This window comes from Musca domestica, unplaced genomic scaffold (assembly GCF_030504385.1).
Source record: "Musca domestica strain aabys unplaced genomic scaffold, Musca_domestica.polishedcontigs.V.1.1 9, whole genome shotgun sequence".
In the NCBI taxonomy this organism is placed as follows: Eukaryota; Metazoa; Arthropoda; class Insecta; order Diptera; family Muscidae; genus Musca; species Musca domestica.
The window spans coordinates 10,077,207-10,095,402 of NW_026712435.1; the positions used below are offsets into that span (position 1 = coordinate 10,077,207).

Here is an 18,196-nt window from a genome sequence, read left to right on the forward strand (position 1 = left end):
CAAAGTATAATTTTGATAAGATATATCTGAAAAGGGCCTAAGTTAATAATAAAAAAACAAGTAAAAAAGCTGTAAGTTCGGCCGGGCCGAACTTTTAATACCCTCCACCATTTGGTACAAATTTGGCAATTTCCAAAATTAAAACCCGTTAAAAATTCTGTTAAAATCTTAAAAATACCGAATGCTTATACGACGACGTGGGCCTGCATAGGCAACTTTTGTCATAAATTATTACAATATTTAAATGCGAAACTTGAAGAAAAATCTGTTTATAATGTAGCTAAAATCGTCAAAATACCGAATATGGGGGGTACCGTTATATGGGGGCTATACGAAGACGTGGACCTGCACAGACAATTTTCTGGCATGGGCTGAAGTATCCATTACGAACTTCACATACGAAATCTGAAACAATCCCTGTAAATAATGTCGCTAAAATCATTAAAATAGCGAATATCGGGGGGTACCGTTATATGGGGGCTATATGAAGACGTGGACCTACATGGCTCATTCTTTGACTTTGGATGAAGTATCCATTACGAACTTCAAATACCAAATTTGAAACGATTTCGGTAAACAATGTCGCTAAAATCATCAAAATACCGAATATCGGGGGTACCGTTATATGGGGGCTATATGAAGACGTGGACCTACATGGCTCATTTTTTGATTTAGGATGTAGTATCCATTACGAACTTCAAATACCAAATTTGAAACGATTTCGGTAAACAATGTCGCTAAAATCATCAAAAAACCGAATATCGGGGGGTACCGTTATATGGGGGCTACAGGAAGACGTGGACCTGCACAGATAATTTTCTGTCTTAGGCTGTAGCATCCATTACAAACTTCAAATGCCAAATTTGAAATAATTCCGGTGAATAATGTCGCTAAAATCATCAAAATACCGAATATCGGGAGGTACCGTTATATGGGGGCTACATGATAACTTGGACCTACATGGCCCATTTACGAACTTAACCTGCCTACTGGGAAAAAATACATGTGTGCAAAATTTTAGCCTTCTATCTCAATTTGTTCGAAAGATAGCGTGATTACAACAGACAGACAGACAGACAGACAGACAGACAGACAGACGGACAGACAGACAGACAGACAGACAGACACACAGACAGACAGACGGACATGGCTAAATCGTCTTAGAATTTTACGCTGATCAAGAATATATATACTTTGTTGGGTCTGACATGAATATTTCGAGGAGTTACAAACGGAATGACAAAATTAATATACCCTCCATAGTATGGTGGAGGGTATAAAAATAACAATAAGTTTGTAATACCTAATGAAAAGAATTAGTGGCATTTCGCATTCTCAAGCAGTAGAAATACACACAGAAGGAAGGTCTTCTAATCAACAATACTACCAACTTTCCCATTCGAAAAATATTCTTTCTTCTAATTACACGGCAATGCAATAGTTTAGGTTACATGGTATCAGCGTTGGGCAGGTTAATTAAATATATAAAAACAAAATTTCAAAATTTAAGGCAATAAGTTGTATTGCTTGTTCGACACTTTATCGCAATATTTATATTAAAGAGATTTTTCAGCTCCAGAATTTTTTTTCAGCAACTACGATAAACGATTGTCCTTTATTTTATAAAAAAAAAAAATGAAACAAGTAAAAAAGCTGTAAGTTCGGCCGGGCCGAACTTTTAATACCCTCCACCATTTGGTACAAATTTGGCAATTTCCAAAATTAAAACCCGTTAAAAATTCTGTTAAAATCTTAAAAATACCGAATGCTTATACGACGACGTGGGCCTGCATAGGCAACTTTTGTCATAAATTATTACAATATTTAAATGCGAAACTTGAAGAAAAATCTGTTTATAATGTAGCTAAAATCGTCAAAATACCGAATATGGGGGGTACCGTTATATGGGGGCTATACGAAGACGTGGACCTGCACAGACAATTTTCTGGCATGGGCTGAAGTATCCATTACGAACTTCACATACGAAATCTGAAACAATCCCTGTAAATAATGTCGCTAAAATCATTAAAATAGCGAATATCGGGGGGTACCGTTATATGGGGGCTATATGAAGACGTGGACCTACATGGCTCATTCTTTGACTTTGGATGAAGTATCCATTACGAACTTCAAATACCAAATTTGAAACGATTTCGGTAAACAATGTCGCTAAAATCATCAAAATACCGAATATCGGGGGTACCGTTATATGGGGGCTATATGAAGACGTGGACCTACATGGCTCATTTTTTGATTTAGGATGTAGTATCCATTACGAACTTCAAATACCAAATTTGAAACGATTTCGGTAAACAATGTCGCTAAAATCATCAAAAAACCGAATATCGGGGGGTACCGTTATATGGGGGCTACAGGAAGACGTGGACCTGCACAGATAATTTTCTGTCTTAGGCTGTAGCATCCATTACAAACTTCAAATGCCAAATTTGAAATAATTCCGGTGAATAATGTCGCTAAAATCATCAAAATACCGAATATCGGGAGGTACCGTTATATGGGGGCTACATGATAACTTGGACCTACATGGCCCATTTACGAACTTAACCTGCCTACTGGGAAAAAATACATGTGTGCAAAATTTTAGCCTTCTATCTCAATTTGTTCGAAAGATAGCGTGATTACAACAGACAGACAGACAGACAGACAGACAGACAGACAGACGGACAGACAGACAGACAGACAGACACACAGACAGACAGACGGACATGGCTAAATCGTCTTAGAATTTTACGCTGATCAAGAATATATATACTTTGTTGGGTCTGACATGAATATTTCGAGGAGTTACAAACGGAATGACAAAATTAATATACCCTCCATAGTATGGTGGAGGGTATAAAAATAGGAGATTCTTGAAGGTTCTGGAACAGAGTAATGATCAAGATACAATTACCAAGGTAATCTCATGCAATCATTTTTTTATTTTTTATTTTTCATTTTTTTAATTGTTGTCCCTTTATTGTCAAGATGAAATTTTGTCGTTCTTCCTTAAATACAGGGTGAGATGAAAAAATTGCAACCAACTTCAGACAGCTGCTATTTCTAAGCCACTCGTCCGACAGCTGTTAAAATTATTCCAATGACAGCTCATTATATTGTTTACAAGCGTACAAAATCGTTTTGGTAGGAATTTTTCAGAAAAAAGTTATTCGTCATGGAATTCAAGCCTGATAGTGTGAATTATTTATATTTGGCTGGAAAACCACAAGGGGATATCGTTAGAGCACTCCAACATTTAAATATGAATAAATCTTTTGTGTCTCGTACCATCGCTCATTACCGTGATACTGGTAGCCTAGCCCGACGTCAAGGAAGTGGACGGAAGAAAACAGCAACATCAGCAGAAATGGTTCGAAAAGTAAAGAAGCCACTTGATCGAAACCCACGTCGCAGTTGTCGAAAAATGGATCGTGAGCTTAACATATCACAATATTCCATTCGGCAAATACTGAAAAATGAGCTCGGGGCAAAGCCATTGAAATACCAACAAGTAAAAAAACATTAAGTTCGGCCGGGCCAAACTTTTAATACCCTCCACCTTAGGGTAAAAGAAACAGTAGAAGAAATGTGGGAAAAACCATTAAAATGCCGAATATCGGGAGGTACCGTTATATGGGGGCTACACCAAAACGTGGACCTATAATTACAATGTTTTTTTAGACAAATCAGTGAAAAAATGTGGCAAAAATCATCAAAATACCGAATATCGGGAGGTACCGTTATATGGGGGCTATATCAAATCATGGACCCATGCATGCAATGTTTCGCCACCGGAGCTGGAACCCATTATGACCCACAAATACCAATTTTTAGACAAATCCATGAAAAAATGTGGCAATAATCATCAAATTACCGAATATCGGGAGGTACCTTTATATGGGGGCTATACCAAAACGTGGACCTATACATGCAATGTTTTGCCACACGCACAGAGACCCGTTATGACCTACAAATACCAATTTTCAAACAAATCCGTGAAAAAATGTGGCATAAATCATCAAAATACCGAATATCGGGAGGTACCGTTATATGGAGACTATACCAGACTATTGTCTGGAGTATTTTGGAAAGCAAGATTGGCACTAAAAAATACCAAAGTGTCGATCACCTCAAGCAAGCGCTTCGCCGAGAATGTGCCAAAATACCGCAGAGCAACATTCGGGCAGCGTGTGACGTTTTCATTGGCCGTTTGAAGGCCATAATTCGTGCCAAAGGTGACCAATTCGAACAAATCTAAACTTATTCTAAAATTAGATTCTATTTCCGACATTTTATTTAAAAACAAATGTAAAAATTATGGCGTTTAACGTTGTTGCAGTTTTTTATCTCACCCTGTACTTCATGGGGTCTACGACGATGTTACACACGGAATAGTTAATATACCCTCCTTTTCAAGGTGGGTGGTGTAGTGACAAGGTCAAGTACGTCAGAAAAGGGTCGCCATATTCGTTTTAGCAAATGAGCATACCTCTATTGTTTTGCCATGGATGTTATCTGAATGCGATTTTTTCCTTATGGTAGCCTTGTAATGTCACAACATTTCTATATGTGTGTATTGTTTTGAACTTGGTAGAATTAAGAAGGTAAAGTCATGCAATCATATTTTTAATTTTTTTTTCAAGATTGTTCATTTGACTACATCTCTTTGTCAAAATGTATATTGATAAATAAATTGTACATAAACAAATCAGAGATGGGAACTTGTTTTCTGGACAGTGAAATTTGACAAGGTAAATTACAGAAAATGCAGAAATGGATATGCTTATTTAAAATGATCTTACCTTCAGATTTACCATGGTTTTGATAATGTTTTAAACAATTTTCTTTTTAAATTCTGTTCAAATTTACAGCTTTTGGGGAGAATAAATAGTTGCGTTTTTGGGATGAAAAAGAACAGGGTCACATTAACAACTCAATAATGTGACAAATCCGTAAGACTCAATTCATTGTCCTCGAGTTTTTCTTCAATTGAAACATGATGAGAAATGTGTCAAACAAACAACCGTTATTAGTTACAAGACTCTATCATCAGAGTTGTATTTTTGACATTTAATCAATCTGCTGCCCTACCTTGCCACTATCAAATTATGCATATTAAAATTATGCACTTAAGCTACTTTTACAACTAACTGAGACGATATAACGTGATCGGCCATAATCCACCTCTTCTCTTTAATGAATGGCACTAATCAAAATATATGATTAATGAATTATTTGATTGTTTTCGTTAGCCTTTACCCAATTCTATTGGCGTATAAAATGCATATGCTGCCCCACAAACAGAGATCAGTTCAAACAGTTGACAGAAGGAAAACAAACGCCTACGAATCGCTACAATGTTCCAAGTTAAGAATTCAATCGTTCTGGGCATTCTTTTGTGTTCCGGTCTACTACATTCAAGCTCTGCAGATGATGGAAGTCCTGTTAAGGATTTCGCCACATACGAAGAGGTGAAAGACTTACCAAACCATCCAGAAAAGTATTTAATTGAAGTCAGGAGTCGGGATATGGTTGAAAATGATGGTGCCATTCCGACAAGTATAAACATACCATGTAAGTGGTAAATAACTTGTACATATTCATAGATTGTTTTATGTTTATGTATTCTCACCTTTATGTATGAAAGAACAAAGGTGCTTTAGGGTGACTTAGTTCAATTTCGGCTTGCTACTTGCCAACCCAACGCTCCTTTGTGCTTTTATAAAGAAGTCAGTCGATGACTTAAACTAGTCAAAGAAGCGTATTATGTATTCTCACCTTAATATTTGAGTGATGGTCTGTTCCGGAACCTACAAGAATCTACTAGTTTTGCAATTTTTTCAATATCATCGAGGAAAAAAATCGGCTATCGTAGTAAAAATATTTGCAGTATTGGAAAAGACCACGAGTTCTATTGTAAAGTGCAAATTCAAATGTAATTGGTAAGAGAGAGGCTTTCAAATCACCATAAAGCGGACGCTGAAGATGTATGGGTCCAGTAGACCATGTCCCTATTCTGTGAAAACATATACACAGTTGGTCTGTTCCAGAAATGCAAGAATGTAAAAGTTTTTAACACGATAACCGATTTTCCCTTTATGAGGTACTGGAACAGTGCAAGTTTTTGTGTATTTGTTTGTTTTATTATGGATAATACCAGCGTTTCCTAACCAAATATCCAACTTCCCAACTATGGCAAAATGTTTTGTGCGCCCGTATTACGCAAATCGGTAAATAATAACGTAGTAGAAATTCGCCCATTTGTTATATTTTTCATGCACACTTTTAAACCATCTGCCATATGGCTAGAGAGGGTATATATCATTTGATACGGCCAAAACATGCCTCATCGAAATAACGGTTTTCGACCCTAGGTCTCTTTGAAGCAAATCCGTCCGTCTGTCTGGCTGGTGCACACGATAACTCTCGAAGGGTGTATCCGATTTGATCCAAACTTGGAACATCGTAATATTATTGTCAAACTTAGATTGAGTTCGGAGATTGGGCATATCGGCCCACTCCTTCTGGTACTCCCCCCCAAAATGTCAACACTTTCAAGGAAACTAAATTACTGCACCGAAAGAGAAAGGATATTCCGATTTTGCTCCAACTTAGCATGTCCCAATATTTCCATCAGTGCTAGGCCAGGTGCGCTCCATCAACTACCTCCCCCACAAACGGTAAAAATTTGGAATAATTATAACTCTTATAAAATGCGAGGTAATGGTTCGATTGACTTCAAATTACTCACATCACAATATCTTTATTAACCCAAGATTTGGTGTGAAGATGGAATATATCGGTCCACTCCTTCTGGTACCTCCTCCACAAAGGTTCAACAAACGAGAAATTAACATCCGATTTTATTCAGACTTGGTGCATTTCAATATTTCCATAAACAGATTATCTGTTAGAAAGATGGTAGGGATCAGGCCATTTCTTCTGGTACCTCCTTCACATAGGGTTCAAGATTTTGAAAAACAAAGTGAAGGAAGTAACCAATATAGTCCATGCCTGGCAGTTTATGTCATACTAGCTGAACCCGGTGCGCTTCGCTACCCCTTTTGATTTTATATGCATCCAGCATATTATATACGAATATATATTGGTTTAACAAAAAAATAAAATATTTTCAAAAATTCTAAAAAAATATATTATAATACTCAAATGTGTAAATAAACAAATAGCTCGGTGTACAAACGCGTGAATATGACAGGAACAGCTGACCATGAGAAAAGCAGGAACATGCCATGCATACACGAAGGGTTTGTCCTTCGGATTTATTAATTTAATAGCAAAATCCAAGCGTGCAGGAAACTGCAGTCTTTTAAAGTTGAGTGGTATTTCTCTTGCAATTAGTGATTCCGAGGTGGCAACATACTTCCCCGTAATAATCGTATCCGCGATTAAATTGTTGTGTAGTTTTTTACTGTTAGCTGAATACCATTGCAAAGGCATTGTGGGTCAATGCTTCTTAATATAATCATATGTCAATCTGAACCGATTACAAAAAATTCCGTCACACCTTCCATATTTAATGGAAATTGGTGCGTCAAATATGTGAAATCGGCCGAGAATATATTTGGGAGCTATATCCAAATTTTAAACGATTTGCAATTAATTTGTCAAATTTATTATTGTAACCAAATTGAGTCACTCATGCCAAATTTCATTGTAATTTCATTGTGCATGAAATATGTTAAATCGGACGAATATATATTGGAGCTATATCCAAATTTTAACCGATTTCAATATTATTTGACAAATTAATTGTTTGATCTCATTGGTTTGAGATTTGATTTTTTGATTTCATTGGAATCGCATTAAAAAAACGAAACATGTCGAAAATATATATGGGAGCATATCTAAATCTGTACCGATTTCAATATAATTTGACAAATTTATTTTCTGATCAAATGCCGTCACACATTCCAAATTTCATGAGAATCGAACATACATTTCGTGTTTGGTGCATCAAATACATGAAATCGGCCGAAAATGTATATTGGAGCTATATCCAAATCTAAACCGATTTCAGTATAATTTGGCAAATAAATTTGTTAGACACATTCCAAATTTAATTGAAATGTGGCGTACGCAGAGTGTCTAATGCATCAAATACACTAAATTGGTCGAAAATATATATGGGAGCTATATCCAAATCAGAACCGACTTCAATATAATTTAGCAAATTTATTTTTGTTCCAAATTCCGTTATGCAATCGAAATTTGGAGACTGTGGCTGTAATCGATCAAAAGATGTGTGCATATAAAACCTAAATTTTTGGGAGGTACCTCCGATTCTGATGCTATATCTCCAGTTCCAAGTGGAATTTCAATAATGTATACAGCCTATATTCCTTTCAGGCGATGTTGTAGTATACTTGTAAATTTTCAGGAAAATCTGTTCAGCGGTTTTCGAGTCCATAAATTACCAACAAACAAACATACAAACATTTTCCTCTTTTATAGATACAGAAGATAGAAGATTTATTTAGGTCCGATACGAAATGGACAATATTGGCTGATCCCTTCGGAACCTACTCAATATAGGGTCAACACTTTGAATAATCATAAAAGAAGTCAAAATATATTTAAATAATCGAACATTGGCTGAGGATATACATACTGATACTAATTTTTTAACTTGTTTATACCCTCCACCAGTATGGAGGTTATACATTATGTTTGTCATTCCGTTTGTAACACCTCGAAATATACATTTTAAGCCTCACAAAGTAAATATATCGATTAACGATTTCCCTCCGTCTGTGGAAATCACTCTAGCCAAGTCCAGGTCTTCGTATAACCCCCATATATCTGTAGCTCCCTATATTCGGTATTTTGATGATTTTAGCTGCATTATTCACCGGATTTGTTTCAGATTTCGCATTTCCACTTCGTAGTGGTTACTTCAGCCTGTGACCAAATATTGGTTATGTAGGTCCACGTTTTCGTATAGCACCCATATAACGGTAACTCAGTCACCGGAATTTTTACAAATTTCGTATTTGAAGTTCCTAATGGATACTACAGTTTATAGAAGAACATTTTCTATGCACGGTCTTCGCATAGCCCCTAAATATCGATGCGTCCCTATATTGAGTACTTTGATAATTTTAGCTACATTATTCAGCGTTTCAAATTTCAGATTCAAATTTCGTATTTGAATGACAAAAATCTTTAAAATACCTAAAATCGAGCGATACCAGTTTACGGGGCTATTAAACGTGATTGGTTGGGTAGAGAAGTGGTTTGAAATATCCTTAATATTTTGATTTTTCATATCTTAATTGACATAAGTATGGATAATGAATATAAACCTATAAACGAAACGAAAAGATTTAAGATGAAGGCAATCTATGCTGCTATATTTCTAATCGGATGCAGGCTCTTTACCAGACTATGCTGCTACTTGAATTTTAAAGCCTGCTCCTGATTACACCCATTCTTGATTTGTTTTGGGTTCTTTCAGTCACCGAACTGGAAGCTGCTTTAATGATGGAGGACAACGAATTCAAACAAATATACGGACGTGAAAAGCCACCCAAGGATGCTGTTGTCATATTCACGTGCCTTGGCGGACAGTATGCGCAGATGGGAGCTGATTTGGCCCGATCTAAGGGCTGGGCAAAGTAAGTAAAAGCGATTTACCCAACACAAAAATGCATTGAATACCAAACTTCAAATAATTTTGCAGGGCTAAACCCTATTTGGGCTCGTGGATGGAATGGTCAAAGAGGGAAGGCCTCTAAAATCAACTGATACATGCAATGTACGAAGTAACCAATCGCAGGCGAAGCAATACAAATTTACAATAGTTATATATTATAGGGCTCCTCGAACCTCTTCTTTATTTATTAAATTACAATTTTAATAGCGACGTTTACATGTAAATAAAACCAACATCGATTTAAGGTTGCATTCAAAATTCTGAATGAGTATTTTGTTCTAAGCAGAGAGAAGGAAATGTATGTAGACTAACACCGAAAGCAATACAATTAAAGATGCAGACACAATTTGGGGTCTTTTACGGGTGCGATTAGATACAAAATTTAATTCGGATTATTCAACTAGGTAGATAAACTGCTGGTTCGAAATCCAACTACTAACTAAACAACAACATATAAATAGTAAAATAGCTGTAAGCTCGGCCGGGCCGAACTTTGAATACCCTCCACCATTTGGAACGAGTTTTGCAATTAAAAAATATAAATTCCTTTGAAAATTCTCTTAACATCTTAAATATAGCGAATGTAGCCGTTATAGTAGGGTCTATATGACGATGTAGACTTGCAAAGGCAACTTTTGTCATAAGCCATTACAATATTTAAATATGAAACCTGAAAAAAAAATCGCTGAATAATGTCGCTAAAATCATCAAAATCTCGAATATGGGGAGGTACCGTTATATGGGGGTTATACGAAGACGTGGACCAATTTTGTAACAACATCATGAAATTTGAAATGAATCCCGGTGAATAATGTCCCTAAAATCATCAAAATATCGAATATCGAGAGGTACCGTATCCATTACGAACTACCATATATATGTATTTGGTATTTTGATGATTTTGCGTAATTTCCTCCACTGGATACTCTACAAATTGGTATTTTTAGTTCGTAATGGGTTCTAGCTTCTGTGGCGAAACATCTTCTTCCTCTATTCGTATCCATTACGAACCTCAAGTACCATATATATATGTACTAGCTGGCCCGGTCCGTTCAAAATCATGTACTATATATCTCTAAAGGATTATTTCGCTACAAAAAACTCTAGATTTTGTCGATGCATACGTTGAAATCATCGTGACCGTTGTGCCACTAAAGTATCAATTTTGCCACCTTTTTTGGGCTTTGATACCTTTGTGCCACTTTTTTATTTTGATCCTAAATGAGCCACTTTTTTGAATTTTTGTGCCACTTTTTTATACATTGTGTCACCTTTTTTTAAACTACATATATTTTAATCTAAACGCTGTATTTAAAACAATGAAATAAAAAGAAACCATGAAAAGCGTCGCACGCTGCCATTTCCAATTTGCGATGGCAAATTTCAGAGCGAACGCTCTTATATCAAGTGTTTGTAATTGGTTTTCGCATGCTCAAAGTTGTCAACATTGTTCTGTTTGTTTATTTCTGGAACAACTGTTAAGAGACATTTTTTATTACTTTACTACAGCCTATGACAGAAAATTGTCTGTGCAGGTCCACGTCTTCGTATAGCCCCCCTATTACCCCCGATATACAGTATTTTGTTGATTTTAGCGACATTATTTACCGGAATTGTTTCAATTTTCACATTTGAAGTTCGTAATGGATACTACATCCTATGTCAGAAAATTGTCTGTGCAGGCTTATGACAAAAGTTGCATATGCAGATCCACGTCGTCGTATAAACCCTAATATCCGGCTACATTTGGAATTTTTAAGATTTTCACAGAATTTTTAATGGATTTTAGTTTTTTGAAAATTGCCAAATTTGTACCATATGGTGGAGGGTATTCAAAGTTCGGCCCGGCCGAACTTACAGCTTTTTTATTTGTTATATCCTATAGCACAAGGTGGTCAGGGCATTATGTCTTTGTGCATTTGTTTGTAACAGGCAAAAGGAAACTGGATAGACCCATAGTTCATTTTGATGATATGCATAGAATCACATTCTGAGTTGATTTATGTCCGTCCGTCCGTCCGTCTGTCCGTCTATCCATGTATTTTTGAAAACAAAGTACAGTTCACATGTTTTACCCTATCCGGATGAAATTTTGACCAATCATTTGTTTGGCCCAAGACGAACTCTATTGAAATTGGAGATAATCGGTCAAAATTTAGATAAAGCTCCCTTAAATATCTTCGTCCGATCTGCCTTTTATTGTGCACCAAACGTGTAATATCGGCCCGAATAGCATGGAATTTTGCACATACAGCAAAATTAAGCCTGAAAATAAGTATGCCAAATCGGTTCAGATATAGCTATAGCTCCCATATATATTGTTCATCCGATTTGTTGTATTTGTTACCCACAGCCGTAATATGCACTCCGTAACAACGATATTCAGGGAAATATATCAAATACAGCTCAGAAATATCTTTGCTAAATTTTATCGTGATCAGTTCAGATTTGGATATAGCTCCCATATATATCAAATGGCTAATACAAGTTTGAATTTAAGAGATACAAATGCTTCGGCACTTTTAGTATTTTGAACTTTAAATTATAATTATAATCATAGCGCGTATTATTGAATTCTCCCATAAAAACTTTAAATTGTTATGCGGAGCGCTACTAAATTAGCAAAGTGGTGTAGGGTATCATAAAGACGGCCTCGCCCGACTGTAAGGCTTTCTTTACTGGTAAAATATGCAATATGTACATACATATATTATTACTATATAGTATTACGTATAGATGAATTTGTTGTTTTGTTCTAAACTGTAATTTTTTAAATAAAATGTGAAATAAATTGTGCCACTTTCTGTGCCACCATTTAAAATGATATGTGCCACTTTTTTCAAGAAATGATACTTTTTGTGATACTTTTTGAAAATTTCCAGCAGTCACACTGGTTGAAATAAACATTTTGAAAACACCCGAATTTGAATATTTTCTGAACAATTCAAAAAAAATTGTTCAGAAAATATTCAAATTCGGATGTTTTCAAAATGTTTATTTCAACGTATGCATCGACAAAATCTAGAGTTTTTGTAGCGAAATAATACTTTAGAGATATATAGTACATGATTTTGAAAAGAAGTGTTGACCTTTCATTCAGTTTTCGCGGTTTTAAATTATTTATTCAAAATCAATGCAATAAGTTGTTTGATTTTTTATTGTTTTGGTAGTAATTCTGACATTACAAGCCAAACAGGTAGACCTCTATACTTGCAATTTTTTCAAAGTTGACCTACCTTCTCTTCATTGTATCATGCCTGTACCCATATTTAAACCGTGGGCTTCAAAGGTGTGGATGTGCTATACAAATCTATTAAAAAGTATATATCAATCTTATCCCCATGTAAGGGATCAAATTATTTTTTAGTATGGTAAAAATCGTTGCAAAATTTTCCAGTCAAATGAGCAGTAATTTTGAATTTGCTGTATTTTGTACACCTCATAATTGAGGGCCGAATTTTTTAAGAATAGCCAAAGTTAATTACTTTTTTAAAGCCATTAGCACCTCAGATTGTCCATTAGAGTTCTTATAAGTCCCCCTAACGATGTCGGTCTGTTTGTCCGCCAAAAGGTGGACTTGAGGAGGTACTATTATATGGAAAAAATTCTAAAATTTGTAGATATGTTCAAATTTTTGTGTAAGATTTTCACTCCCCCATGAGTAAAAATAGTTTTATCCACCATATTTTTCATCATAGTATAATTCAATGACGATTCAACTAATATTCGGTGCCGTGCTATTTTCATATATTTGTAATTTGTTCATGTTTCCACAATTTATTTCATATAGATGTATATCCAAAATCTACGTTTCCAACCAATAATCTCATTATATGGGAAAGTGGACTTGGGGATACTCCAATGTGGGGACTTTACTTAAATAAATTCCTATGTGGCAATTATCTGTATGATGGTTCCCTAACCCCTTAGAGACAAAGATGCCAAATAAGGGCCAAAATATGAAAAAAGTGGCCAAGACCCCAAAAATAGCTTAAATCATATGATGGTTATATAAATATAAAATCGGGTTGTACCCTTATCCGTGAGTTATGATCGATATCATGACCTGCAAAAGTGATTTAAGGTATCTTGAATGTTTTGGAAGAATTCCTGGAAGGATAGAAATCCTTTTCTTACTAAAAGTCCCATTCGCTCTATTATTTTGCACCCTTTATATTTGGTATTTTACTGATTGTACTCCCAAAGAATTTTACATTTTGAGCTCTCATTGGACGGATTATTGTCACATGAAAGAAGTAGGTCCACACTTTGAAATGAGCTCCATTAGGCTTTTCTGTCATTTTTGGTTGTTTAAATGTGTTCTTCGATCTTCCATCTGAATCACGATGTCGGCCCTGTAGTTGAAATGTAGATGTCAGTTAACATCGTATTTCGCACTTATTTCATTTTTTGGTGAAAATTGTATACAGTGACAAATTATTCTTTATTTTGATCACAAAAAAACCCACTGAATTCAATATGATAATACAAATTGAAAAAAAACAAGTAAAAAAGCTGTAAGTTCGGCCGGGCCGAACTTTTAATACCCTCCACCATTTGGTACAAATTTGGCAATTTCCAAAATTAAAACCCGTTAAAAATTCTGTTAAAATCTTAAAAATACCGAATGCTTATACGACGACGTGGGCCTGCATAGGCAACTTTTGTCATAAATTATTACAATATTTAAATGCGAAACTTGAAGAAAAATCTGTTTATAATGTAGCTAAAATCGTCAAAATACCGAATATGGGGGGTACCGTTATATGGGGGCTATACGAAGACGTGGACCTGCACAGACAATTTTCTGGCATGGGCTGAAGTATCCATTACGAACTTCACATACGAAATCTGAAACAATCCCTGTAAATAATGTCGCTAAAATCATTAAAATAGCGAATATCGGGGGGTACCGTTATATGGGGGCTATATGAAGACGTGGACCTACATGGCTCATTCTTTGACTTTGGATGAAGTATCCATTACGAACTTCAAATACCAAATTTGAAACGATTTCGGTAAACAATGTCGCTAAAATCATCAAAATACCGAATATCGGGGGTACCGTTATATGGGGGCTATATGAAGACGTGGACCTACATGGCTCATTTTTTGATTTAGGATGTAGTATCCATTACGAACTTCAAATACCAAATTTGAAACGATTTCGGTAAACAATGTCGCTAAAATCATCAAAAAACCGAATATCGGGGGGTACCGTTATATGGGGGCTACAGGAAGACGTGGACCTGCACAGATAATTTTCTGTCTTAGGCTGTAGCATCCATTACAAACTTCAAATGCCAAATTTGAAATAATTCCGGTGAATAATGTCGCTAAAATCATCAAAATACCGAATATCGGGAGGTACCGTTATATGGGGGCTACATGATAACTTGGACCTACATGGCCCATTTACGAACTTAACCTGCCTACTGGGAAAAAATACATGTGTGCAAAATTTTAGCCTTCTATCTCAATTTGTTCGAAAGATAGCGTGATTACAACAGACAGACAGACAGACAGACAGACAGACAGACAGACGGACAGACAGACAGACAGACAGACACACAGACAGACAGACGGACATGGCTAAATCGTCTTAGAATTTTACGCTGATCAAGAATATATATACTTTGTTGGGTCTGACATGAATATTTCGAGGAGTTACAAACGGAATGACAAAATTAATATACCCTCCATAGTATGGTGGAGGGTATAAAATGACAAAAGAAAAATAACAAATTGAAAAAATCTTCAACTTTTTCGCTGATTTATTACAGCAAATACTTAAAGACCCTTACTATTATTTTAAAATTCGATTCCACTGAAAATTTTTTTGATTTTTTCCCGATTTCAGAATTTTTGCTATGAGATCTCTTTTTCGTGATTTTTAGCGATTTTGAAAAAGTAATTATCTTTTAATTAATAATTATCTTTCTTTTGTTGTGACCGCGTTAAATTATTTCGATATCATCTATTCCGTTTCGCCACCACATAATTCGGTGCTACACTTCCATGTAACCCGTCATCAATTTCAGTTCTCAAGAAATTAAGTCAATTAAATAAATTGGTATTAATATTCGAATTCAAAAATAAAATATAAAAAACACTACAAATGTACATTAGAAAACAGTAAGTCAAAATGGAAAGAAAATCGTGCAAAATAAAACATTACTATTGTACATTTGAAAAGTCAAAATGAAAATGTTAATATATCACATTTTTACGCGATTTTTTTGGATATTATCCTTTTCGGAGAGGAGACAACTCCGAATTTGTGTGAATCGTTAAAATCAGTCCAGCGGTTCTTAAGTTAAGTTCTTAAGTTATAAGCGTAGTAACTAACACAATATATATATATATATATATATATATATATATATATATATATATATATATAACCGAAGGTGTACATCTTCAGCTGACCTCTTTGGCAAGTAAACACGATCATTTGTTTTGTTTACAAACTTTTTCTCTTCTGACGAAATTCGGCAGTTCACCACTTTCGGCTAAGCGAAGCAACTCTTTAGCTCTTTTGAGTCTACTTTCTTTCAGTTGCGGTGTTAGTTCTTGCACTTTTTGGAATTTCAATGGCTTTACCCCGAGCTCATATTTCAATATTTGGAATATTTGGAACATTGCGGTATGTTCAGCTCACAAGCCATTTTTCGGCCACTGCGACGCGGGTTTCGATCAAGTCGCTTCATTACTTTTCGAACCATTTCTGATGCGATGGTACGAGACAAAAAAGACTTATTCGAAGATTTATTATTATATCGTTAGAGCTGGAGTGCACTTGTGGTTTTCCAGCCAAACATAAAGAAACCACACTATCACGCTTGACTTCCATCACGAATATTTTTTTCGGAAAACTCTCTCCGAAATGCTTTTGTACGTGTTCGCGGAACAATCACCGTTTGACTATTTTTGCTACACTGTTTTATTCATTTAAAATAATTCTTAATTTCTACTTATGATAATTTTCCTTAACCTAGTCTAGTATAAGAGAGATAGAGTGAGAGAGAGAAATAGAGAGATCCAAATGAATATATGCCTGTGCAGCATACCGCCATATGCAAACCCTGCTACACTTGCTTATCAGTCTGACTAGAGATTTCATCCTGTAATCTAACCCATGGTAGAAGAATATAGGTAGACGCGTCAACACAGCTGCTGGGACAATGAACTGTCAAACCAATTTTGGAATTGAAAATGTTGAATGAAAAATTATTTAAACTTTTAAAAAATTTTGAAAATGCGAATTATAATAGCCTCCGACTGACGTAGGATAAGAAAACATATAAAAATCTACTTATATTTGAAAAAACATTTAATTTTTTTTGACATATCAATGATCCCAAGCGTTGATGCATCTACCTGTATTCTTCTGCCATGAATCTAACCCAAACATACCACATGCAGCAATTGAAAATTCTATATTATTTATTTCTAACTCAAATGTGGACTGTATTAAAAAGATCCCTGTTTAACAAATCCCTCTCATCTACAGAAGGTAACCCCAGTATTATCTTTTATCATAAGAACATGTTCACTTATCCGTGAAACGTACGCTTGTAAACAATATAATGAGCTGTCACTGGAATAATTTTAACAGCTGTCGGACGAGTGGCTTAGAAATGACAACAGTCTGAAGTTGGCTGCAGTTTTTTCGTATCACCCTGTATTCAAACTGTTGACACTTAATGGGGGGAGGTTCCGAAGCAGTTTGCCGATATTGGCCGTTTCGTATCTGACCTAAAAGTGATATAAATATCACAATGTGCCAGATTTGGACTACATCGACTACTTCCTTGACTTTATATGAGATATGTGCAAATTTTTGGAAAATGTGAAAATATGCGTGAGGTACCAGTTAAAGCGGACCCAAGTATTCCATTTTTGTACTTCTTCTAAAACAAGTAAATATTTTGGTATGTGCAAATTTTGAAAGAGATCGAACATTTATATCCAATTTTATTCGAAATCATAAATTCAGATAAATTACATATTTATATCAGATCTCTGGTTAAGAGAAATATTTAGATATAGCAAGTTGAAAAGAATCGCCGACTTGTTGCGCAAGTTATGACAGATAAAAGTATTGGATAATCTGAGTCTTTGGGGCTGAGGTACCAGAAGGGGTTCGCAGATGTATATCATCTTCACAACAGATCTTGTGTTAGCAAAAAAAAAAAGGTGAACCCCATGTGGGGTAGGTACCAGAAGAAATGGTGCGATCTTTACCATCTTTATAACAGATCTTGTGTTGATGGAAATATTGAAATGTATCATGTCTGAATGGAATCGGTCACTATTTTCTCGTTTTATAATCTTCATGGATGCTCACAATTGTGACTCTTTGTGGGGGAGATATCAGAAGGAGTGGACCGATATATTCAATTTTCACATTAGATCTGGGGTTAATAAAAATATTATTATGTGTGTAATTTGAAGACCATCGGGCACTTACATCACAATTTATAATTATTCAAAATTTCGACCCTTTGTGGGGGAGATACT

General features: G+C 35.4%; 1 protein-coding gene across 1 annotated transcript; it reads left to right on the plus strand.

The window, feature by feature from the left end:
- The first annotated feature begins 5,290 nt into the window (after positions 1–5,290).
- Positions 5,291–9,931, plus strand: LOC101898852 (rhodanese domain-containing protein CG4456). The gene is made up of 3 exons (XM_005190044.4): positions 5,291–5,574; positions 9,476–9,635; positions 9,701–9,931. The coding sequence occupies exons 1-3, from the start codon at positions 5,358–5,360 to the stop codon at positions 9,753–9,755; spliced, it is 432 nt and encodes a 143-aa protein (XP_005190101.1). The 5' UTR covers positions 5,291–5,357; the 3' UTR covers positions 9,756–9,931.
- The last annotated feature ends 8,265 nt before the right edge of the window (positions 9,932–18,196 follow it).

Bases quoted from the DNA above. Each gene is read 5' to 3' on its own strand.
- LOC101898852 (XM_005190044.4), top strand. From the start codon at position 5,358: ATGTTCCAAGTTAAGAATTCAATCGTTCTGGGCATTCTTTTGTGTTCC. The intron at 5,575-9,475 runs GTAAGTGGTAAA...GGGTTCTTTCAG, and splicing joins GACAAGTATAAACATACCAT to TCACCGAACTGGAAGCTGCT. The intron at 9,636-9,700 runs GTAAGTAAAAGC...ATAATTTTGCAG, and splicing joins CGATCTAAGGGCTGGGCAAA to GGCTAAACCCTATTTGGGCT.